The sequence below is a fragment of the Phocoena sinus genome, chromosome 10, assembly GCF_008692025.1.
Source record: "Phocoena sinus isolate mPhoSin1 chromosome 10, mPhoSin1.pri, whole genome shotgun sequence".
Classification (NCBI taxonomy): Eukaryota; Metazoa; Chordata; class Mammalia; order Artiodactyla; family Phocoenidae; genus Phocoena; species Phocoena sinus.
In genome coordinates, this window is record NC_045772.1 from 20,465,074 (window position 1) to 20,491,337 (window position 26,264).

The following is a 26,264-nucleotide window of genomic DNA, read 5'->3' on the forward strand; positions in this document are numbered from 1 at the left end:
GGCTCCGGTTCCAGGTGAGATGGAGAAAGCACACTCTATCCTGTCTCTCCCACTGAGTGCAGCTATAAGCCCCAGACAGGATGCACAGAGCTGCAACTGGGGAAGAACACCAGAGTGCAAGTACCACCAAACTCTCAGTGTGTTTACCCCTGTTTTCTATACAGTTATAGACGTGGGGACTGCAGCAGCCACAACTCTGCTGGGAGACCTTCCTTTCCCATTGGGACTGCAGTTCTGAGAGGATGGGCCAACTAGCTGCTTTTCTCCTTCTCTGTCTTGCCACCACTTAGCCTCTGTGTGGGTACAGCTGTGGGAAGTACATGGCAAAGTGGGAGAAATAAAGCCCCAGCTTTCCAGCTGGAGGTGTGAAATAAGTGGAAAAATAATGTGTTAGCAAAGAATCAGAAGATATAAGGGACTAAATGGAAACTTTACAACTGAAAAAAACCAAACAGACCAATAACTGAAATAAGAAAATTTACTAGATGGGTCCAATAGTAGGATGGAGGTTAAAGAGGAAGGGGTCAGTGAACTTGAAGATTAATCAATAGAAATTATGCTATCCAAACAGAAAGGAAGGAGACTGAAAAAGAAAATTAAAATGGAGCCTCAGGGATGGATGGGACCCCCCAAAAAAGTCAAACAGGAGTCCCAGGAGAGGAGAAAGAGTGCAGTGCAGAAAAAGTATTTGAGGAAATAATGGCTGAAAACTCCCCAATGTGCTTGAGAAGCTCAATAAACCTCAAACAGGGTAAACCCAAAGAAATCCACATTCATAATCTAACTGCTGAAAAATAAAGACAAAGTCTTTAAAGCTGCCAGAGAAAAATAATGCATTACTTAGAGGGGAAGAATAATTGAATTATTCATCAGAAAGGCCGGAGGAAGTCGCGTGACAATTTTACAGTGCTGAAAGAAAAGAAATAACTGTCAATGCAAAAGTATATATCCAGTGACAACATCCTTCAGGAATGAAGGTGAAACAAAGACATTCACAGGCGAAGGAAAACGAAGAGCATCCGTTGCCACCATACTTGCTCTATGAGCTTGCCTAGACCAAAGGGAAATGACACCAGGAAGAAATCTGGAAATTCAGAAATGAAGGAACAGCAGTAGAAATGATAAATATCTGGGCATATCTGAGGATTAAAAGCAAAAACTCTAACGCCGCTTGGTAAGTTTTCAACATACAAGTTTTCAGCAAAGTAATACATAAACAACTTTTAAACAAAGGAAGGGTGAAGGGATCTATAGGGTAATAAGGTTTTTACATTCCACTTGAAGTGGTAAAATACTGATTCTAAATAGATTATTAAAAATTAAGTATGGATATGGTAACCTGGAGCAACCACTAAAACACTACACAAAGAGAGAGAGTGACAATGAATACTGATATTTTTAGTGTGTTACTTATAACTTATAGAATGGGAACCTACCTATGAACAAATTAGGACTTGGAAGGTCAAGCTAACTACCAGAAGTCTTGGCGGGGTACTTGAGAAAAACAAGTTGCAGTGTTCCTCAAACTTTAGATCGCTCAGGGATCTTATTAAGATGCAGATCCTGTAGGTCAGGTGCTGCTGACGCCACCTGTCCGGGGCCCACATTTGGAGTAGCAAGACTGCCAGGTAACTACTCAAAGAGCTTTGTATTCCACCTGGTGTTCTTATTAATTTTATGACATGTCATACATTTCAACTCTTAAACAAATGTCTATGTTCTTTATTGTTCACATGTGTGGCTATACGTTCAATATACATTCAGTAAGAATTTTATTAAGAACTCAGAGAATACAAAACTTGACATCAAGTGATTTGAGAGAAAAACACAGGTTATGAAATGCAGGTCTATTAGGATCTTTTAAGAAATTAAATATAAGGGTTTCTTAAAAAACAGATTTTTAAAAATACTGATTAAAAAATTTTAAATATGCTTGCTTGTTCTCTCAGTAGATCAACTTTACAAAAGGTAGACCCAAAGTATCATGACTTAGTGTTTACAGTGCAACTATAAATCCAATTTGAACCCCAACCCAATTTGAATATAAAGTACATGATGCAATTTACCTGATAGCCACGCACAAGGGTAGTCTGTAATTCTTTTAAAATATATTGTAGGTAATGCACACCCAGATCCTCTATTATTTTTGCGAGAGTGCTGCGAGCAATGTCTCTGATTTCCTGTGCTCTGTTCTTGAGGAGGGCACACACTTTCAGCAAAATACTAGAAGATGAGAAATTAATTGACTAATTAAATTAACAGAACCAAATAAAAATATAAATATCCTTTAGTTTCTGAATCACTCATAACCCAAACTATGCCAATTAGGATTCTAAATTACAGCAAATTGTGACAGTACTTCTCTTCCTGACAAAAGAGAAGATAGAACCAATTTTTGAGTTTCACTGAACTTTTCTGATGTGTCACACAACATACCTTGGCAGATTAGCTTCCATAACTTCCTGTGGAAGGGACTGCATTAGTTTAACCATGGCAAAAGCTAAAGGAACTCGAACTACTTCCTCATCATTCACAACCTTTGATTTTATGAGTTTGTGTTCTTCTTCTCTTTTAGTCTGTAAGAAAAATTTAGGTTAAACTAAAACAAAAGTAAATGGGTTAGGGACCTACCAACACTACAACCTTGCAGTTGAAAGATAAGCTCTTTTGATATATCTTATATCCATTTCTAAATTTAATGTCTTAAAAAACAAACTCAGTTATGCAATTTGATAACCCTCCAAAAATTATAAAAATAATATGAATAAGAATATTCTTTCCAAAGGAGCAATCAACCAATCAATCAATAAATAAAACCAAGTATTCACTGATGTGGGGTTAAGACTGTTGTGTAATATTTAAAAAGTCACATAAAATTTGTGTTAATTGGGACTTTCCGGTGTTTAAGTGACATCGTTGGTACATAAAAAAATATGGTGCCTCAAATAAACTTTATTTACAAATATACAAAATGATGAAGTCGGTATTTTACATCAGGGGTTGGAAAACTTTCTGTAAAGGGTCAGATAGTAAGTAATTTTGACTTTATGGCCACTATTGAAGCTACTCAATTTTGCTACTGTAAGGCAAAAGCAGAATTAGACAATATGTAAATGAATGGGGTGTAACTGTGTTCCAAAAAAACTTTAGTTACAAAAACAGGCTGCAAGCTAGATTCAGCCCATGGGCCACAGTTTGCCAGCTCAAGTTTTACACTGAGAAGGAAAGGCTCTGGCTTCATGAGAATGCACTCCTAAAATGTTACCCCTATTAAACAAGAAAAAGATGTACTTTTGTTTTCTTCGTTTTTTTCTTTTTTTAATTTTTTGGTCATGCTGCGTGGCATGTGGGAATCTTAGTTCCCCGACCAGGGATCGAACCCATGCCCCCTGCACTGGAAGCATGGAGTCTTAACCACTGGACTGCCAGGGAAGTACTGAAAAATGTATTTTTGAATAGCAGAGAAGTGGCCAAGAAGTAGAAAAGGGAAACATACTCTAATTTTTAATAACCTTTTTTGGAAATGGGAGTCATCTTAATATCTACTTTGGAGATAGAAAAGCATATATCTACCAGTATCAAAATCATAATGAAGAAGAAACATTACTACCTTAGCTGTACGAGATGAACCTGAAGATGATGAGATAAGAGAAGGGAGGTGAACTGTGAAATGTAGAGATAAAAGAAAATCCAAAAGCTGATGTCAATCCACATAGTTAAGAGCCTCAGTCTGACAGGGCCCCACGGACACCCCACAGGGTCACACAGACCTGCTGGGCCCCAAACAGAATGATTACCGTAGATGCCAGACATTTATGGAGCCTGGGTAGGATGTCCCCAGTTATGGTTCCTTGGATATTTTTAATTGTTTTCTCCAATTCTTCCTTATTCCAAGGAAGGAAAGAGATGGACTTCGTGATACACTCGGATTCTTTAGCTGCTGTCCCTTCACAATCATCTGGGTCAGGGTTTTCTAGCTCTTCATTCTTGTCTGACAAAGTCTTACATCCATCTTCCTTCTCATCATCATCCATATGCTCTAATTCCATGGCTTCATGCTCTGGCAACTCAATCTCTTCTATGGTATCTATGTTTAGTAAACAACAAAAATCACCTTAAATTAAATAAGGAAACAACACAGTTGTGTTAAGTAGTCTTTTCTACTAACATCTAATAAAAAATATCACTGACTGTAAGGGCAAGATAAGGGCTGAGGAAACAGCAGTAAATGAGAGTGTTACTGTCCTTCATTTTCTTACAGTTAGCCTAATGAGGAATAGAGACAAGTAAACTGATAATTATAAAAAAAAAGTGTGGAATAGTAAGCAAGTACAGGGTACTTTGGGATCACATGGAGAGGCTGGGGGGAGGAGGGCTCTTAACCACAGGAAGCTTCCAAAGTACTGTGGTTGGAGGTTTCCAAAAGCAAAAACCTACATTCATGAACATGAAAATCCTAATGGCAGCCAACAAGTCTCATGCAGAAACGTACCTTATTATAGGATTCAATTTATTAAAGAAACCTGGGCAGTATTGTAGAGAAAAGTCCAGACTTGGCTCTGCTAACAAGCCATGTGACTACAGTCAATTACCTTAACCCTCATGGGCTTTGGATTCTTCACCAGTAAACTGTAGATGGCACCTACTTGTAAGGCTATTGTTAGGATTAAATGTGACAAAGCCTATACTGTGCCTAAAATATATTTCTGACACTTCATTGACTTTCAAAAAAATGATAGCTATTAGTCTTCATTTTTTTTAATGGCTGTGTAGCTTTGGGAAAGTTACTTTACCCTTGAATCTCAATTTCTCGTATCAAAAATATGCAGTAACTAACACCTAAGGTTCTTGTAAGGTTCTTATGAGGACAAATGAGATAATGTCTATAAAAGCACATTTCACAGTAGATGCTCACTAACTGTTTCAAACTCCATTCATACCTAAAAAGAAAACAGTGAAGTGAATTAATATTTTAATTTGTTAATGTTTCTGTTTATGCAAAATTTCAAAATGCAGATTCAATTGACTGAAGATAAACTAAGGGGCTTTAGTACATTAATTATTTAAAACACAAATGGTTTCTACAAATTCAAAACAGTTTTTCTCTTCATCAGTGTGGCTCTTGAGTGATTTGATAATGAATCAAAGAATTAGAAAATTTTGAGTAGGAACACTGCAGTAATGCAAACTAAGGGCCAAGATATTTCAATGTCTTTAGCCAAAACAATTAGAATAAATACCTTGGCCTACTTAAGTGTTTATTCTTTTCCTTATTTTCCTGTGATGGCTAAATCCTTTAGAGTCTGGTGTTCAATATAAGCAGTAGTAGTAGGTATCTTTACCTCATCTGGTTTTAAAGCAAAGGCTTTTAATGTTTTACCATTGAGTATGATGTTTCATTAGGCATTTTTTTTTTTTTTTTTTTAATTTTTGGCCACGCCACACAGCATGCAAGATCTTAGTTCCTTGACCAGGGATGGAACTGGCGCCCCCTGCAGTGGAAGCGTGGAGTCTTAACCACTGGACCACCAGGGAAGTCCTATCATTTATTTGGTTGGTTATCTATCTATCTATCTAGGGCTGCATCAGGTCTTAGTTGTGGCACGCGGGATCTTTAGTTGTGGCGTGCAGGCTTCTCTCTAGTTGTGGTGTGTGGGTTTTTTTCTCTCTCTAGTTGTGGCGTGGGCTCCAGAGCACGTGGGCTCTGCAGTTTGTGGCACACGGGCTCTCTTGATGAGGCACACAAGCTCAGTAGGTGTGGCACGTGGGCTTAGATGCCCTGTGGCATGTGAGATCCTAGTTCCCCAACCAGGGATCAAACCTGTGCAACCTGCATTGGAAGGTGGATTCTTTACCACTGGACCACCAGGGAAGTCCCCCATCATTAGGTTTTTAAAACACATCTTTTAACAGGTTAAGGAAATTTCTATCTATTCCTTGTTTGATAATTGCTTTTATTATGAACGGATATTGAATTTAATCATATGTTCCCCCTGTGTCTATATAGATGATCACATTTTTTTGTTTGCTAATGTGTTAAGTAAGTTCCATTAACCAATCACCAACTTCATGAGTTAGTGGGGGCTTCCTCTTTTTCAGTCACCTGAAATAGCTGATGTAAGGTTGAAATGATCTATTCCTTGAGTGTTTGTAAAACTTGCCTATAAAACAGTCTAGACCTGGCATTTTCATCAGAAGAAAATTTTTAACTACAGATTCCATTTCTTTAATCATTAGAGATCTATTCAGATTTCCTATTTCTTCTAAAGTCAGTTTTTGTATTTTATTTTTCTAAGAATTTGAACATTTCACCCAAGTATTCAAATTTATAAGTGCAAAGATCACAATGTTATTTTACCTTTTTCATTTAACTGTGATCTTTTAAAATTCCTAATATTTATTATGCCTTCTATTGTCATTGGTCAATCTTGTCAGAGGTTTGCCAATTTATGATCTTTTCAAAGACTGATTTTTATTTTTGATGATCCTTTCTGTTGTATCTACTTTATATTTCATTAACTGTGCTCTAATTTTTAATTCTTAGACTTTCTTTGCATTCACTGCTTAACGTTCTTTCTACACATTAAGGTGATATAATTGAATTTCTGTGTAAATAATCTACAGGTCAGATTTTTTCACCCATACAATTTAGTCTGGACTTCTCTACTGTTAAATAAGTTTTTTACAAAAATACTCAAACCATTCATTTTAACCTCCTCCTGACTCATTCACTGGTCACTGGTCACTGCTACAAGAGCAGGAAAAGGGAGTAAACTGAATTTTGCTATCTTTAATTCATGATCATAAAGTATCCAAGGACAGGAAGGACATCTAGTTTAAGAAAGTTTAAAAAACTTACTCTCTTCCCTCTGAAGTTTTCTCATTTGTTCTTCCAGAGTTTTGTGGTCAAAGTGGAATGCTTCTAACACTATCACTAGCAAACTGTTAAAAAAATTTTCACAGAAATGTTCATTTGATTAATAATATCACTTGACTATTAAAAAGAGAGGAAAGTTAAAGACTTATGAACATTAAAATTATTTTTACCAGTCTTAGGTATTTTTTCAGTTTAACAAGTCTTAGTATCACCTCATTGATACAAGGTAAAAGTAAACTGAGATTGTACAAAGCTTGTTTCAGAAAATAATCCAAAATTTACATTTTAACAACAAAACAAAAATAAGCAGTTTGCCCATACCTGACACCCAACTTTTGATTGATCTGTCCCGCCTGTAAGACATGAATGAAATGTTTCAAGTAATATATATATGCCGACCAAGAGAGATGTTTGCAAATAGCTCCAATAACCTCTGTGGCAGCAATGGTTATATTTTCATGCTGTAAAACAAATCAAGAGCATCAGTAAGTATTTGCAAATAAACTACACAGCTAACTTGGTGCATTAAAAAGCTTAGACAGTAGGTGATCAGCAATTATAGAAAGGAAAGAACGCCCAAACTATACTCCATTGTTTTCCCCGAGCTCTAGGAAAAGATGCTGTCAATGAAAGGAATGACATCTTCCTCCCATTAAAGGATATTAACACATTTTGTTTTCTATTCCACTCAGACCTCCCTGATTGGTTCAAGCCTACAGACTGAATGAAGTAAATTCAATGTGTAAAAGTTGACAAATGTCAGAATCAACTACAGATTGCACCGCTGAGCATTCGTAAGTACGATGCAACAGAGATAGCTCTTTCAGACCACAATGGAGAACAGGAGCTGGATTTACCCTCACACCTTAAACCAGAAAAGCAGACAAAAATATATGAAACAGTTTTCAGACTTTGCACATCTAATAGTGCAGGACAGTGACTCCTGAGAGAAAGGAAACAAATGAAATGAGCTGTATAGTTACCCCAATTCATTGTGTGGGGATAACTGTCAGGTCATAGCACATGAGAAGAAATCCAAAAAGGGCTCCATGTCTCCCTGAGTTAAGGGGGCAGAATTGAGGCTGTGGAGCTAGAGTCCTCAGGGCAGAGAACCAGACAGACGAGAGCTCCACAGAGAAAAGCTGCCCAGAGAAAGAGCTCCTCAAGCTTCAGCTGAGAACTGATCAGTACACACGAGGAAGGAGGAGACAGGGAAAGAACCACCAAAAAGGAAAAGATGAAACACTCATCTAAGGCCACACAGGGATGAGAACAGATCATGTTCCTATCAGCCAGAGTAAAAAACCTCATGATACATGAAGCAGTAGGTATTCAGGTACTCAGAAAGTTAGTGCCTCAGTGGTGGGTTCAAATAAGCACCAGACTAAAGGCTGCTTGTGCCTAACAGAGCTTAAAAGCCAGCCTCAAAAGGACCAGACAGGACTTCCCTTCTTACAGTGGGTAAGAATCTGCCTGCCAATGCAGGGGACATGGGTTCGAGTCCTGGTCTGGGAAGATCCCACATGCCGTGGAGCAACTAAGCCTGTGCACCACAACTACTGAGCCTGTGCTCTAGAGCCGGTGAGCCACAACTACTGAGCCCACATGCCACAACTACTGAGGCCCGCTTGCCTAGAGCCCATACTCCGCAACAAGAGAAGCCACCGTAATCATAAGCCAGTGCACCGCAACGAAGAGTAGCCCCTGCTCACCACAACTAGAGAAAGACCACGTGCAGCAACGAAGACCCAACACAGCCAAAAATAAATAAATAAATAAATAATTTAAAAAAGAAAAAGGACCAGACTACTCACAAGTAGCCCAACTGCATCTGAAAAAAATTCTCAGGAACACTTAAATACAAAAACATCCAGCACCCAGCAAAGTCACATTCACAATGTCTGGCATCTGAAAGAGAGCTACAAGGCATACAAAGAAGCAGAAAATAACTCTAATGAGAAGAAAAATCAACCCATCGAAATGGACACAGAAATGACACAGATGATACAGACTTAATAGTAGACACAGATATTAAAACAACTGACATAATTATTGATATATTCCATTCGATCAAGAAGGGAAAGGAAAGCATGGGCATATTAAGGAGAGACATGTAAGAAAAAGGCCCAAATTGAACTTTTAGAGATGGAAAAAACAATTCTGAGGAAAGATACACTGGATGGGATTAACAGTAGATTAGACAGAGCAGAAGAAAAGATTAGTGAAGTTGAAGACATGGTAATAGAAAAATGAAACAAAATGAAACGCAGAAGGGAAAAAAGAAAGACTATTTAAAAAAAAACAAGAGTGTTAGTGAGTTATGGGACAACTTGGAATGGAATACAATGGAATCTCCAAAGTCAAGAACGGGAATCAAAAATATCTTTGAAGAAGTAATGGTCCAAAATTTCAAAGTTTGACAAACACTATAAATCTATAGATCCAAGAAGCTCAACAAACCCCAAGCACAAGCACATCATAATTTAATGGCTTAAAATCAGTGATAAAGAGAAAATTTTAAAGCTAGCCAGGAAAAAAAAAAGATATATTCCACTCAGAGGAACAAAGAATGACTTCCTTTAGAGACAATATAAACCAGAAATCAGTAGAGTATATCTTTAAAGTACTGGGAAAAACCTCAAAACCTGAGAAATTAGAATTCTATACCTAGAAACATTGTCTTTCAAAAACAAAGATGAGAAAGGACAAACAAAAGCTGAAGGAATCCATTACCAGTAGACCTGCACTACAAAAAATTTAAAGAAAGTCTTCCTGTCAAAAGTAAAATGATACAGGATGAGTATTTGCATCTACACAAAGGAATGAAGAGCACTGGAAATTACTGATATAATATGGAAGCAAATACAAAAGATCTTTTCTTTAGTTTTAAGGATCTCTTTAAAAGATAATTGATGGTTTGAAGCCAAAACAACAACAGTGTATTGTGTGGTTTAAAACTAACATACAGGTAAAACTTACAAAAAAAAATAGTACAAAGATAACTAATAAGCCAACAGATAAAATAAAATCATTAAAGGATATCCAATTAATCCAATAGAAGAAGAAAAGGAGGAAAGAGGAAAAAAACAGAACAAATGCAAAATAAATAACAAGACCATAGATTTAAACCCAACCATATTAATAATCATATTAAATGCAAATGGTCTAAAACCAATTAAAAGGCAGAAACTGTCAGATTGGATTAAAAAAAGCAAGATTCAGCTATATGCTACCTACAAGAAACCAACTTTAAAAGTAAAATAACAAATAGGCTAAAGATAAAAGACTGTAGAAAGGTATACCATAACAATACCAATTAAAGCTAAATAAAATTTATTTTTTTCATCTACACCTCTTTCCTATTTTACTGCCATCTAACTCTGAGCTGCTTACTGGCTCTTCAAACTGGAATTTAGGGATGCATTCTTTTATCCACTTTAGAAATTCTTAAAAATTTTTTGAATATCCTGAAATAATAGAGGAAACCTATCCTTGAACAAGATCATATAGTCAACAGTATAAATTCAAGTCACAAATCCTGATATTATCTCAGATAGACTTAAATATTTATCAAGTCTTTACCATGTGCCAGGCACTGTTCTTATGCACCATGAGGCATAAAAGTGAAGACATTCTGAGTTCAAATACCAGTTCTGACTCTATGTTTTTGAGAAAGTTCTATAACCTCACATATTCTCAGTTTACTCCCCTATAAAACAATGATAACAGTCCCTACCCCATAGGGTTGAGTTGTTGTGAGGATTAAATCAGATTACATATTAAAGTACTTAGTATTGTGTCTGTACCTGGTATAGAGCTAAAGAAAAGGCAGCTGTTGTTTTAGTTCATTTCTTATGAGCCATTTGGGAAAACAAAGAGAATTAAGGCCTATGATACAAAAATAATAGTATGCCATCTTAGTAATGTGATCATTTCTAAGTGAGGAAACATTTTGTGGTTGGCCTTTGTGAGCTAAAAATAGCCACCATATTTAGAGCAAGTGCCAGGCACAATTTTAAGGGCTTTAGAACTATTCTAGGACTGTAATTATGGTGTCAACATCAGTATGGATGCCACCAACCCCATCTACGGTTTGGAAAAGTGTGTCATGGTACAAGGAGAAGCTTACTGGTTTCTAGATCTAATGCCCTACCTTGATCATTTTCTCATCAAAAATTGGAGCCATGGCATAAGGCATGATGTAATTCTGAAGAGATTTAGAAGACAGCACAATTTTGCCTTCCATTAGTTGTTTTGCCAATTTCTTCAAGGCTCTTGCTCTTCTGTGGATCTACGAGTCAGATAAAATATGAATTAGTCACTGAATAATCTCACCTACAACCAGCTCCATTTCAGTATCATGTTCCTCTTCCATGAAAAGACTAAAAGAGTGAAATATAGTCCATGTGTTACATGAGCAAACACTTGTGCCTTGATTTGCTTTCAGAGACATAATCCATAGTATTTCTTTACCAATGGATCCTAGAGCATTTAACCTTCTTAGGAAATGGCAGGGAAAGGTGACACTATTATTGTGGTTTCTGATACCACTGAGGAAATCAGACCCCAGGAAACAATCATCTCCTATGCAAATTTGATGATCACAAAGACCAAGGAATGAGAAGCTCAGAACTTTTTGGAAAATTAAAATATATCTTTTTCTTTTTTTTCCTTTTCCTTTTTTTTTTCTGGCCGTACTGTGCGGCTTGTGGAGTCTTAGATCCCCGACCAGGGACTGAACTCCAGCCCTTGGCAGTGAAAGGGTGGAGTCCTAACCACCGGACAGCCGGGGAATTCCCTAAAATATATCTTTTTAAATGAGACAGAACGGTTTGAAACACTTGTTTATAGACAAGAAAAAGAAAGCAGAATTGTCTTCTACCTGAATGTGCTTCATATTCTCAAAGAAGTCCATTTCTGGATCATGGCAATCAGTTAGCTGTACCAAGTCTTTAAATTCTGGTTGATCTGGAAAGGTTTGAATTAAACAGGAAAGCAGCGTGGTATAATCTTGTTGAATACTCTGCAAACATGGAGTTGAGAAAAAAATTTTTTTTTTAATTTTAAAAAGAATTTGCTTCTTAGGTAATACAAAGAAACACCGAAAAAGTCATTACAATTTTTTAAAAAGTAAAACATCCCCACTGAAACAACAAGCTGTATAAAATCAGAAGTGACAGCCCTCTTCTCCGTTCCTACTCCCCTGTTAAAAGTTTGCTGAATATTTATACAATCAAGTATTTTAATTAAGTGTACTAAGCCTGACTGCTTTTCTACACAACTATAGCAGAAGTAGGGAAAAACAAAAACAAAAACAAAACCCACAGATAGTAGTACTTAATTGCAAACCCCAATACCTCTGTCTGGCTCTTCAATCCTTTCCTCAGTTTCTCCAGGAGTGAACGATGAATGATTTCTCTATATTCTTTCTCTGTGACATTCAAAGCAGCAAGCTTTTTGATGATATTCATCAAGCACATGCTTGCATTATCACTTAAAGACATGTCTCCTAACTGGACACAGGAAAAAACCCAAATTATTCTGTATAATAACTATAATATTGAATATTATTTCCCAATGAAAGAGTTTATAATATTTAGCCACTGTTCTGTATAAAACTCTCTACTAAGAAATGTCCCACAGGTACTTCATACTTAAGGAAGAACCGAACATAGGGTTGTGAGGAATACAGTAAGTGACTGAAAAGTCAGGCTTACTGAGAAGTGTCAGTAATTTCAGAAAATACTATGAGAGGTACTATTTTTTTATTACTGATTTTGCCTTTATTTAGAAATTTGGTATTTTATCTGTCATGGATTTTTTTTCTTTTTTTCATTTTTTATTGAAGTATAGTTGATGTAGAGATGTGTTTTTTAATTAGCTTTATTTCTCAAAGCAAACAGAACAAAAGGTTCACTAAAGCCAGTTTTCAATATTCAGAATCAGGTGATCACTTACAATGACACAGTTGGCTGGTATAATTCTGGTTAGCTGCTTCAGAGTTCCTGGTTTAAGGAATGTAGGTTGTGAGTGTAGAGAAAGTATTCCCAACTCAGCCAACCAGGCATTGATTCAGGTTCCCTCATGTTGAAATTTGATAAGATATATGAAGAATGAGCCCAAATGAGGAGATTACTTTTTCCTATATTACTTAATCCTTAATATCAGATGAACAACTATAAAATGCCACAAAAAGATTACTGATGTCACTACATAGTTAACTATGAACCAAGGGTTTCATTTTCCACATTTTTGAGTTTTAAGTCATTTTAGCAACATGGCACTTAATATAGTTGCAAACCCCTTTTATTTCTACTATATCAATAAAAGAGGGCAAGCTGTTAAATAATATAGTTACATAACTTAAAAAATTGATATTTAACTGACACACTATGAAATTCACCCTTTTATTGTACAATTCAATGGTTTTCAGTATATTCAGAAGGCTTTACAACCGTCACCACTATCTAATTTCAGAACATTTTCATCACCCCCAAAGGAAACCCATTAGAAGTCACTCTCTCCGTTCCTCCCGCCCCTCACAGCTCCTGGTAACCACTCATTTACTTTCTGTCTCTGTGGATTTTCCTATTCTAATACATAGCTTTTCGACTTTTCACAGTGCTTCCACATATATTATTTTATTCAAAATATCTGCCTTTCAAATCATGAGCATAACAGCACGGTCTTTGCCGAATAAAATATTCTACAACTAAAAGAAATTTTATATTAAAAATCCCATCCCCCTCCAAACCAAATTAAGAAATTAGGTCATTTAGTCGTATTATCAAAACAATTTAAAAATTTCATAAATTTTTGCTATAAAAACCTACCTCCATGTTATAGAAACAATTATGCATAACAGGAATTAGGTAGTTAACGTCCACAGTTTGCATCTCTTTAATATAAGAGGTGATGGTCTGGAACGCTGAGAAGCGAACATCAAAGTTGATATCATCAAGATGTCTTTGATCAAAGGCGTTAAGCTACAAGAAATGCCATTGAAACCATATAAATGAAGGTATATAAATCTTAAATAAGGGATAATAATACTTTGGAAGCAAAAGAAACGTAAGATTTTCTTTCTTACCTTGACAACATCAGTAATGTATTTTAATCCACTATCAAAATCAGAAAGAGTCTAAAAGGAATGAAGGCAATATATGATTAGTGAATAAAACCTTAACTTGTCTGCCTGCCTCCCTTTGACTCCCTGCCACACTCAAATATATATGGAAACATCGTATCAGCACCAAGCAAGCTGCTAATATGCATTCCACTTCATAGCTATCTTTTGAAAAAGGGGTGATTTTGGGGTAAAAATGAATATTACAGACCTGGAAAACTGTACAAAGCAACTGTCTTGACAACTTGTTCTTAATAACTGAGAAGAGTTTTGCTAGAGGCTTGAGGAAGCTCGTAGGCTCCAGACAATGTTTCAACAGGTTTTGTACTGTCACCAGAATATCAACCTCTGTATCCTTAAGAAAAAATATTGAGAGAAATCATATTTCAGTAATTTATAAAACTGGTCAAATTGGCTTTAATATATTACAGCACAGAAAACAAGTATAAATAAGAAGTAAAAGTAGTAGTACTTAGAAAAGTTATTTCATAGTCTTTTAAAAGTTCTTAGCATTTTAACTTAATGAAAAACCTATAATAGTGTCCATGAACAGTTTCTTCCTTTAATTCTAATAGGAAATATGCATGGTTTTAAAAAATAATTTCTTCTATTTTCTAGTTAAAGAGCCAAGAAAAATGAACTTGCTGAGGAAAAATACACACTTCTGGTTGTTCACAAATCTGTGGTCTTCTAAACTGAATTACTATAGAGTAGGAGTCATTCAGTATAACTCCTAAGGCCTTATAAATGAGTGTGCAAAATGGGAAGACTCTTTTAATCAAGACTGAACTATGGTTTGAAAATCACATCAGAAACTCTAAACTATGCCTGAATATTAAAACAGTGACTTTTCAGTTTGCCACTGTCACCATATTTAAGATCAATGCGTGTCTCAGGTTGCAGATTTGTTATTGATCAAAGTCAGAGAGGGCAAAAAATCCTGAAATGGATTAGAAGCTAAACAAAGGAAAATAAAGGGTTTGAGACTTTTACTGTAATGGTAGATGATGAGGTCTCCACCTTCTCGCCTGCCCCCATTCCTCTTTCTGTCCCCAGTTTTCTCCTCTGTTTTCAATTTTATGTTTCTGTATGAAGTCTTTTCACAAATACTCTGGGATAAATACATCACAGAATCTAACCAATAAAATTATTGTTTACAAATAAACCTAAAAATAAAGTGCCACTTCAAAGACAAATAAATGTGCTGTGAATTCATGCCTGAGCAATACTGCCACGGTGGAGGAAAGGCAGGAGCAGTGTAATGAGCAGAGAACTTTGTTCTTTTTCTTTCATAAACTTGCTGATCCTGGAGAAGGAAAAAAAAATGGAATATGTAAGGAAGCTATATAAGTTAAGAGTATTTCTCCAAGAAGTTAAACTTTTTGTAAAAAAAATCAGTGATGAAAGACCCAGGTGGCTTTTAAGTATGTGTGTATGTGTAAAAAGCTTAACTCAGTTATTTAGCAGTGCCCACTCTTATTTCCCTCCAACTTCAGGTTGGTGGCTACTATTCTATTGCTTTTGTAATATCTGATTGTGTAGGTGGGTTATAGTAAACTCCAATCCTATAATTAGTAATTGATAATTACTTATTTCGCAAGGAAACAACATTTTAGGTGCTAAGACTTGTTTTAGGTTTTATACACATTTCCATATAACTCCCAAAACAGCCCTATAATGTAGGCATTATTAACCCCACTTTGCCCAGAGAAAACTGTGGCTCAGAGAAGTTGATGTCACAGAGCAGGTCTTTCAAGCCTAGTCTTTCTGGTGCCTAATCACTCATCATCTTCTCACTATCACGTAGCCTATGATAAAATTTAGTAAGTATATTTCCCATGGCTTCCCGTTCTGCAAAACTTAGAAATACACTAGTATAAATAAAACATTTAAAAGAAGTTCCTGGAAGATTCTAATATATCATTTTTTTATTGTTGCTGAAAGTAACAGAAAAAATAAACTTTCAACAACTAAGTCCTGTAACAATTTAGATTTTAAGATAGAATCATTTTGTGCACTCAGATTCACTAACCAGGCACTTTGTAGAAATCACAATTGTATATTACCAGGTCTAGCAGTATGTAGAGAATCTTTAAATCTTTAAAAACCCTTGCAAGATCTTCTTGACTCTTAGAAGAACAAATACAGCAACCTGCTCTTTTAAATTATTTTTATCAATCACACTTAAAAAAAAAATCACAACTATGTGATCTCACATAACTCGAAATTTTAATTGAACAAAATACGTAAAGGCTAATAAACAGGCAAATCTATTAGTCTACCTTAGAATTTTGAAAAGTCTGTTATCTTTTATAATAAAATAAAGGCAGATGTCATAAAAGGTTTATTCCAGCAGAGAAAGAGAATTCTACATTAACTTAAAAATGAAGGACATTTAAAATACTGAAAACTTTTTTAGCTTATTACCTTGTTAAAACAAATGAAAAACCAAGCATAATTAAAAAAATTAAAGCTACAGGTGGTAATGTTATCTTTTAAGGACCAATGTATCACTTACTTTGAAAGAATGCCCAGTTCCTTACTGACTTGTGCTCTATTCTTCTTCTTTTTCACCTTTTCTGCACTTATTGTGGTTTTGCTGAGATACTGGAGAATTGCAGGTACACGAGGTAGAATTAATCGTCCTCCTATCGTGATAGACTCTGAAACAGTGATAAATGTACTGATTTTAAGTAACTATGCTCTTAAAAGCTAACTGTACAATATCTTCCTAATGACAGAAAAGGAAAGCACTCAATTACCATGAAAATTTAATATATTTCAACTCTAAATATTAAATAACTTTCTTCTTAGTCAAAACATCTATATCAGTAGCTAAATTAAAATTTTATATGAGACCCTTGAGGATTTAAACCATTTTGGGTAGTAGTAAGAGAACTGTTAGGATAATATGGTAAGAATTCAGAGACATGACAGTGGAAATCATCTGATAATGTCCTGAAGGATAGTTGAGCTTTCTGGAGCGTAAATAATCCGCATTTCTACCTACTGCAAAGAAAATTCAGCTTATATAAATTGGTATTAATTCCTAGAGAAAAGAAACTCTTCTAATAGCGTAAGTTATAAAAAGAGTCAGATTCTATCAACTTTTCCATTCTGAGGGCACAAATGATACCTCAGAAGTATAAGAATCGTTTGCTCTGTACAGCTTACATACCATCTGCACTTTCTGTGTATACACATCCTGTCACCGGTAAGCTCAAAACTGTTTCTGTGGGTTCAAAATCTGGAAGGCTAAGAAGGTCATCGGCTATTTCCATCACAATACTAGCTGTGGCTTCAGAGAGGTTCTTTGCTGAGAGAATCGCAAAAACATTGGTCAGGATATCACATTCCGGGTGCCCAGGTTTCTGTTTAGCCAGGAAAGGGAAATATCTGCAAGAAAAAACACTAAAATAGTCATCTTCTTTTTCAATACGTTTATTTCTAAAAACATGTTCCATATGAATTTTCATAGAGTTTAATGAATATATATGTGTATGTGTGCATATGAATGTTAATAAGATTACTCAGAAGGGAAATTACTTTAAAATCTAAAATTTGATGGATAATAATTCCAGGCACCATACAACCATTATTATTATCTACGCACTTTATGTATATTTCTCATTTAATCCTCACAACATCTCTATGTTAAGGTGGTATCCTTATCTCCACATTACAGATGAAGAAATTGAGAACTGTCTGAAGCCAATGAGCTAATAAGTCATAGACCTGAGCTGTGAACTGCAGTCTAAGCCCTAGTTCTAAAAGAAATGTATTAAAGACAGGCTATTTTTCAATTATAAGCCTTCTAGAATATGAATGTTTATATGCTCACATAAAAGCCATGTACTACAACATGAAAATTAGGAGTACAGACCACAGACCAAACAAATATTTGCTGAATTAGGATATGCAACATTCAGATTAGGATCATTTGTCAAGGGAGGGAGATGAATCCATCTCCAGTAATGAAAGACTCACACGAACGATACCCAAAAAGGTAGAGAACACAAAAGCTTTCCAGCCACGGGCAAACTAGCAATTGTTTTACAGCCAGAGATGCAATCCTAACAATCAGTAGGAAGGCCAAACTGAAAAAATTCAAATAGTTTGGCTTTACCAATTCATCATCACTGGAAAAAGAGCTCAAGCACTTTAACATACTTAGTCCTGAGAGACTGAAAGAACAGTTCTAAGAGGTTATACTCATACATCTTTGTCCAACAGATACTGGGGATAGTATGCGCAGGCACCAAGCAAGATACTTTACATATCATATGTCCATTGTCAACGAGAGAGAAATTGTAGAAGACAATGAGGTGGCATCCAATGATGCGGATCTATACTTGAGTAAGGACCCAACTAACATATAAACCAAGTCACCACTGTAAAGTCTTCTTGGATGAAAGTCCTTCATGGCTTATTTGTATTAACAATGACACAACTATAAAATATTTTTCAAGTATGCCTATGAAGTGCTGCTTATAAATGTCCAATGAAAAAGCAAGATATGAAATTGCTTTCTCAGATTGGGAAATAAATGAAAAGAGCCCTTATGACAGTAAAAATAAAACAGGCTTTCCTGAGGAAGCCAATGGCAAGGTATTGTTTTTGAAGACTATTTAATGACACGGGGAAACGTTCGTGACATAATTTACATGAAAAAAACAAAATCAAAAGCTAGCTATAAGGTATGATCCCAATTTTGTAAAAACTGATGCCAAGATTTTAACATCACTGAATCAACAATAAACACATTTTATTTTATTCTATCTTTCATTCTTCAAAATAGACCAGGGCAAACTTAAGTCTGTTTCCATCACTGAGATAAACAAAATAGGTTTCTCACATTCCCAACTTTACTGAAAGTTCCCACATTCTTCAGCAAATATTCATTTGGTCTGTAACACAGCATCTCTGAACCATCAGTAGATGAAGGTTCTGTAAATGGCTCATAATGTCCACAAAAGGATACTGATTTGTGACCATTAGCGCTGTATGCATATTTAGATGGAGTTTTACAAAGAAGAGAAGACAATGACCTAGAAAATCCAGAAAGCTTGTGAAATTTTTAAGTGGGAACCGGGAAAATGACAGAATGCGAATTACAAATCAGCTTTTATTTTTAAGCAAACATGCAAAATTGTAATATTTGGGTGATGATATAACTACCTAGTGTGTTTCACATCTGTTTTTCCCTTTGCCAGGTCAAATCAAACTGCTGATACAATCACTACACATTGGAAGAACAGCCATATCAATCCCAATACTACTAATTTTCTTCTTTTTTAAAAAATTTATTTAGTTTTGGCTGCGCTGGGTCTTTGTTGCTGTGTGCAGGCTTTCTCTAGTTGCGGCGAGCGGGGGCTACTCTTCATTACGGTGTGCGGGCTTCTCATTGTGGTGACTTCTGTTGTTGAGGAGCATGGGCTCTAGGCACACGGGCTTCAGTAGCTGCAGAGCGTGGGCTCAGTAGTTGTGGCTCACAGGCTCTAGGGCACAGGCTCAGTAGTTGTGGAGCGTGGGCCCAGTTGCTCTGTGGCATGTGGGATCTTCCAGGACCAGAGATCGAACCCATGTCCCTTGCTTTGGCAGGTGGATTCTTAACCACTGCACCACCAGGGAAGCCCCCCAATACTACTGATTTTCAATTTTCAATTCTTTTTTTTTGGCCATGCCACACAGCTTGAGGGATATTAGTTCCCCAACCAGGGATGGAACCTGGGCCCGCTGTAGTGGAAGCACAGAGTCCTAATCACTGGACCGCCAGGGAAATCCCTAATTTTCAAGTTTTAATGAAATTGTAAAAATAGCTAAAAATGTGTAAGTCTTGATATAATATACACTCTACAATTTTAATTTATATTAAATTGCAAAATGTTGTTTTATCTATTTTTTCCTTTTTTTTATTGCTGTAAGTAATTCAAACACTCCAAAGATATATCATGAAAAGTCTCCCTTCCCCACTCCAGCTCATCAAACCTCCACTTGCTATGGTGACATTGTTTCTCATGTAGCCTTGATCCATTTTCTATTTCATTTTGTATTTATACACACATACATACACATATAAAAGCATTTTTCCTGGAACACACTACACCTATTATTCAGCAACTTGTACTTTTCTTCAAACTATGCATTTTGAGATTCAACTGCCTTATTCTTTTTAACTGCACTGAAAGTAGGTCACTGTGTGGAAAGAGCATAAATTACGTTACCAGTTCCCTTGACCAGTCAGTCTAAAACACTGCCCTTTTTAAAGGCAAAAAAAAAAAAAAAAAAAAAAAAGATTATACCTTGCATTTCTGCACCAGATACTAATTAGCTTCAGCAGAGGAGTAGGAGAATACTGACTCTCAGATCCAAGCCTGCTGATCTAGGACACAAAATAAAAACAGAATACAAAATAAGAACATACACAGAATTGTAGAAAAAAACCAAACAACTGAAAAGCAGAACAAGAACAGAAATCACACCAGAGGATAAAAGAGCCAAGAGATAAACATTTAAAGGACAAACTGAGTAGTGAGAAATCTTTCCTAAAATCAAGTCTCTCCTACAGTCTTAGCTATAACTACACCAGTTATCATCACCAAGTGGGGACAACCAGAGAAATCAAACAAGGAAATAAGAAAAAACCCTGTGTATTCTTCCTCATGCTCGTCAAAACCCAAAGGCATACTATGTGAGGTGCTACAAAAGTTAGGTTACATTTGCTTAAGAGACAACAGTCATATTCAAATTAGCCTTAAGTATAAATGCTATGGTATTGGAGAAACTAGCTCTGGAGCTTTAGGTGGTAGTGGAGGCAAAGAAAAGTGTTCTAAAACTTGCAGAAGCAAAGAAAGGCTTGATGTGAAAGAAAAGACCCAGATTAGCATTCGTGGCTGGGTGCAGACCGTGCTGGTGAAGCAGTATTAAAGGAAAAAGCAGAAGGTATCCAGGCAGAACAGAGAAATCAAGCTTTACCTGGGGCCAAACTGCACCATGAAATACAGCATCAATTTCTTCTGTTCTGAACTGATAGGACTCCCAGTCCAAAAAGATATCAGTTACCATTTTGATTCCAAGACGTCTTAAATTTTTCAGTGGGTTAATAAACCTCAGCTGTATCTGTAAAATAAAGATCTTCTATTAAAAAGATATCGCTTTTTTTCTTGACTCCTCAGGGCGGCACTCCTGCTCAGGTGGTGAAGAATCAAGCTGGGATCCTGTTATGAAGCTCTGATCCACATGGAAACGCCAACTGAGTAAGTCATATTGCTTTCCTTATTGAACAAGAGGGGAAAGCATACTTAAAAAAACCAAGTGGTGAGATGTGTTCTATTATCAGGCCCAGTAAAATCACACTGTGTCCTTAGGGCAAAACAAAATCTCAGTGGGAACAGCTGTTTTGTATTCTACATTGTTTTACTTTTCTGAAACTATACATTTTAAATTCAAGAGAATATGAACAAGGATGCCATTGCTTTGCTATGCAAAAGTCTGAGGAATCATGATAGTTCATATACCCATCAAGTTTCTACCATTCACTTTTAGCTGATTATCTCATTATACAAGTTACAAAGAGAGGAGACGACAGGCAAGCATAAGAAGGTGACACAATTACAAGTCATTCTGTTCTGCTTCAATTCTACTGGCAATATTTTCATTATCTGCTAGATCATGTTTGGTGAAAAATAGAAACTATTACTGACATTTGAAAAAACATGGTATCATGATCCCCCGGAGTAGTAAGAAACCAACCTTGGCAAACATGACATCAAATCAGACCCCTCCCTTTCCCCTATTCCCATCCAATCAAGTAGGATCTGCATGTACTCTTCTCTTTTGTAATCAGCTGCCCAGACTTCTCAGTAATTGTTGAGTAAACTGGAGAAAAATCCTGAAAATGAGCAACTGGAGACTTTAATTCCTAGAGGAACAGTCCATATGACTGAGTTTATGGACATTTACGAAGTACCTCATTGCTTAAATGTATAAAAACAAAACAAAACAAAACAAAAACAAACCCAAACCAAAATGACCCTCAAGAACCCTCAAGACCCCTATTTCAGTGTCAGTCAATGCCCTGGAGGATCTGAAAGATACAAAAAAGTAAATGTGTAACTTAGCTCAAACACACAAATGTAGAACTTTAACTCACTTGAGCATATTACCGTGCAATAATTCATTACAGAACCTCAAGGAATTCCTTGGACTTTTCCAAGAATTAAAAAAAAAAAGAACAGAACAGAAAAGAAAGCTCCTACGTGTCTGGAAGGCTAGCACCTCACTGTCTAATGAACTGTGAAATTGCATTAATGATCCTTTGAGTTACTGATTGTTGACTCAGGAGAAAGGCTGCATTCCTGAGTAACGCCTTCTAAGTTAACCAGAAAGTCAGAGGGCTTACCGAGGGTTTATACAACCTGTAACATTTCATGACTTAACATAGCCATGTATAGGTAGTCACTATCCCTCACTATAAGGTAAAAACTAAAATTCTCACACAATTCTCCCTATGGCCCTGAAGCTCTCATGTAACACAGACAAAAAAAACTTCTAAGACCCCTTTTCAGCTTCCACTCCTGGCCCTACACAGCCTCTTTCCACCAAGCAAAGCAAGTTTTGGAACATCAAACTGACCTTATCATTCCCTTGCTTTCAAACCTCTCAGAGGTTTCCGAGTACACTTCAGAGTAAATCCAGCTCCTCATCATAGCCTACGAGGCCCTACCCACCTCTTGACCTCATCTTACACATCTTGCTCCTTGTGCTCTAGCCACCTCAGCCTTCTGTCTCTTCTCAGGATGTGTCAAGAATGTTCCACCTCAGGACTCTGTACTACTAGTCATTTTCTCTGCCTGAAATGTTCTTCCAGTGGCTGGGGAGGTGTCAGCTCAAATATCCCCTCTTTAGAGGTGGCCCTGAACACCCTAGTAAGAGCAGCACCCATCCACCTCCAGATGGGTCACTTCCTACCACATTCCCTCATTTTAAATTCTTTACAGCTTCATGTCTTTCCCTAACATGCTCATGCCTTCCTCTACTTCTGTGAATATATGGAGTGTATTTCTAACAGCTGTTTTAATGTCCTTGTCTGATTCTACTACCTGTGTCATTTCTGGGTCTGCTTCTATCCACTGGTCTTTCTCTTCATTATGGGCAAAATCTTCCTTTCTTTGCATGTCTGGTAATACCTGACTAGATGTCAGACACTGTGAATTCTAGTTTCATTTAAATCACCTAGAAGTTTCTGAACAGGGATGCAGTTAATTTATTAGGAAAAGGTTTGATCTTCTTAAGCTTTGTTAGTGGTGTCATAGCAGCCTTTATGCTTGGGCTAAATCTGGCTCCACTACTGAGGCAATCCCCGTCCAAGGACTCTCCCTGATGCCCCAGGTCTCATGAGGTTTCTGCTCTGGCTGTTGGGAACACGAGCTGTTCCCAGCCCTGTGTTAAGTCAGAGGACTGTTCTGCCTGCTCCTTTTGCGTGGTTTTACTGCTTCTAGTCAAGATGGAGTGACAGGGACCAGATTTTATCCTGCCCTCTCAAGACACTAAAAAGCTGAATAGAATATATGAAACAATGATTTCTGGACACTGGACAGCAGGCAACAGAGGACAGTAATCCCTGAGAGAGGGGAAACAGATGAGATGAGTCCTACACAGTCCCCGGCTTCCTGCCTGCAGAGTTTCAGGCCTCGGTGTGGAAAGGAAGAGCCCAGGGAGAATCCAACAATCTTCTTCAAATGAGGAGACAGTTGTGCGACTTGGGGAGGCCAAGGTGGCTAGAAGTCACAGAGCAGAGTACTGGAGAGGAGACAGTGACACAGAGGAGGATTTTAAGAGATCTGCAGAGGAGGCTCCGGAGTTTATTTTCCTCTTAGAACTTACCATCTGTCATTATTCTGATTATTTTTGTATTTATCTATAATCTTCTCCCCAAGAAACGGAGTCCTTACCATCTCGTTCTCCACCTACAACAATGTCTGGGAGATAGTAGGTGTGAAGTAAGTATTTACTGTATAATTAAATGCACAGGAACTTTTGTTTGCTGCTTCATCCCAAACCTTAGTACAGTGCCTGACAAACAGCAGGGGCTCATTTAACATTTGTTGAAGGAATGAATGAAAGAATGATGAAAATAAAATAGTGCCTAGCAAAATGGAAGGTGTATTCTCAATCTGTAGATCTTGTTAACCAGAGAATATTATTTCATTACTAAAGCAGATTTATACCCATGCATAGCCTGAAAAAACAGTGTTAAACTTTGGCTGTCAATTTTTAGTTATGTATTTGAGAGGCAGTTCATCAGGCATATCCCTAAAACAAATGAGATGAATTTTAGCCAAATCAAAACTGTGCCTATTTGTCATTAACTGAGAATCGACAGCAGATATCTGAGTCTGGGTTTTCACTTCAAGTCCCATTTTCTCCAACAAGCCTTCAGTCAGTCCATAAAAACATTAAGTTTCCCTAAACTCCAATGTGTATACTTATGTCCACATACCTGTTTCAACAAAACATAAATATAGTCTTGAATATAATTCAGAAAACATTTCCTAAGCACCAACTCACGAAGCCTCCTGGCAGTTAGCTAGCTGACTTGTCTTGCCCTATCTTGCTACTTACCTTTATTTAAAACATTACACTTACAATAGGCAAGCATTTACCTTTAAAAGAGGGGAACTCTGTCTCAAAATAACAAGGACAGTGCTAACAGTATTCTATTCATTATCCAATCACTTTGAATTAAATGTTAGAAGATGTCCTACACTTTTATGTTCCTGAAATTAAGATCTAAGAAACATCAGCTCAACTACCTCTGACTTTGTTCTGAGATGTATACAGAACTAACTCCCTACCTATCATTTCACCTCCTTTTTAAATAGACACTTGCTATAATCTGCATTTTCTAGCTATTCATAAATATTTATAACAGTGAAGATTCCCATTGTAGGGAAGGCCATTTTAAAGAGATGCTTGGGCTTCCCTGGTGGTGCAGTGGTTAAGAATCCGCCTGCCAATGCAGGGGACACGAGTTCGAACCCTGGTCCAGGAAGATCCCACATGCCGCAGAGCAACTAACCCTGTGAGCCACAACTACTGAGCCTGCACTCTAGAGCTCGTGAGGCACAACTACTGAGCCTGCACTCTAGAGCTCGTGAGGCACAACTACTGAGCCTGCACTCTAGAGCCCACGAGTCACAACTACTGAGCCCACGCACCACAACTACTGAAGCCCGCGCGTCTAGAGCCCGTGCTCCGCAACCAGAGAAACCACTGCAGTGAGAAGCCCACGCACTGCAATGAAGTGTAGCTCCCTCTCGCCGCAACTGGAGAAAGCCCACGTGCAGCAACGAGGACCTAACACAGCCAAAAATAAATAAATACAGAAATTAAATTAAATTTAAAAAAAGAAAGAAAAATACTTAAAAAAAAAATAAATAAAGAGATACTTTACATAAGAAAGAAGTAACCTAGAAGGATGTTAGATATTCAGGCCCCAACCAATTTCCCAAGTAAGACACAGACTTTTACCCAAGAAGAAAGCGTTGTAAAGTGAATCTCTCTCACCTTTTCTCGTTGATCAAGGATGTGGGATACAGTTGCGGTCATGCAGAGCAGTATCTGCAAAATCTTTGGTAAGTATGCACTGATCAGATGACTAATGTTCTTTAATACTATCTCAAGGCTATTTAAGATACCGTGCTGACGACCCAAAGGAAGAACTTTAGACAAATCCAAATCTTCTACTGCTTGAATGACAGCAGAATGGCATTCTCCTAGTGAAACAGAGAGGAGCAGAGATAACATGTGAAGGGAAACATTAGTTTGTTACTATTTATAATTATAGCTTCCTTTCACTTTCCCTCAATAATACAGCATTTTCTACTGCTATAATGATTTACAGATGATAATGTACTTTACTTGTATTATTTCTCCTTTTGATTCTTACCCAACATTCAATGAGCTAGATGTGATGGCTTTTACTACTATCATTTTATAGATGAGGAAACTGAGGAGTAAAGGAAAGTAAGAAACTTGTGACAGAACTAAGCCTCTAAGCCCAATTCTCACCCTATTTATACTGTTCCTCAAAACCTAAGGAATTCCATTTTATTCCGTCTATCAACTTTCCACACATTTTCTCCCTCTCAGCTTTCATGGACTATGCTATCTTCAGCAGTTTCCAGGAAAATGTCTTATTACATTATAAGCTCCTTTAAGGCTGAGAATCAAGTGTTTTATTTCTCTTGCAGCCCCTGA

The 26,264-nt window shown here is 36.9% G+C and overlaps 1 protein-coding gene across 1 annotated transcript in view; it reads right to left on the minus strand.

Annotated features, from left to right (window-relative positions):
• Nucleotides 1-26,264, minus strand: part of UTP20 (UTP20 small subunit processome component) — a 96,963-nt gene that overhangs the window by 19,291 nt on the left and 51,408 nt on the right. Inside the window, exons 27-43 of the mRNA XM_032644495.1 lie at nucleotides 25,572-25,780; nucleotides 20,979-21,122; nucleotides 20,306-20,385; nucleotides 17,182-17,399; nucleotides 16,522-16,666; nucleotides 15,222-15,309; nucleotides 14,215-14,358; nucleotides 13,968-14,018; nucleotides 13,711-13,863; nucleotides 12,235-12,390; nucleotides 11,760-11,900; nucleotides 11,031-11,168; nucleotides 7,199-7,338; nucleotides 6,860-6,942; nucleotides 3,798-4,087; nucleotides 2,437-2,576; nucleotides 2,067-2,223 (exon numbers count right to left, since the gene is read on the minus strand). Of these exons, the coding sequence (XP_032500386.1) occupies nucleotides 2,067-2,223; nucleotides 2,437-2,576; nucleotides 3,798-4,087; nucleotides 6,860-6,942; nucleotides 7,199-7,338; nucleotides 11,031-11,168; nucleotides 11,760-11,900; nucleotides 12,235-12,390; nucleotides 13,711-13,863; nucleotides 13,968-14,018; nucleotides 14,215-14,358; nucleotides 15,222-15,309; nucleotides 16,522-16,666; nucleotides 17,182-17,399; nucleotides 20,306-20,385; nucleotides 20,979-21,122; nucleotides 25,572-25,780 (2,477 nt within the window). The remainder of the gene's footprint in view (nucleotides 1-2,066; nucleotides 2,224-2,436; nucleotides 2,577-3,797; nucleotides 4,088-6,859; nucleotides 6,943-7,198; nucleotides 7,339-11,030; nucleotides 11,169-11,759; nucleotides 11,901-12,234; nucleotides 12,391-13,710; nucleotides 13,864-13,967; nucleotides 14,019-14,214; nucleotides 14,359-15,221; nucleotides 15,310-16,521; nucleotides 16,667-17,181; nucleotides 17,400-20,305; nucleotides 20,386-20,978; nucleotides 21,123-25,571; nucleotides 25,781-26,264) is intronic.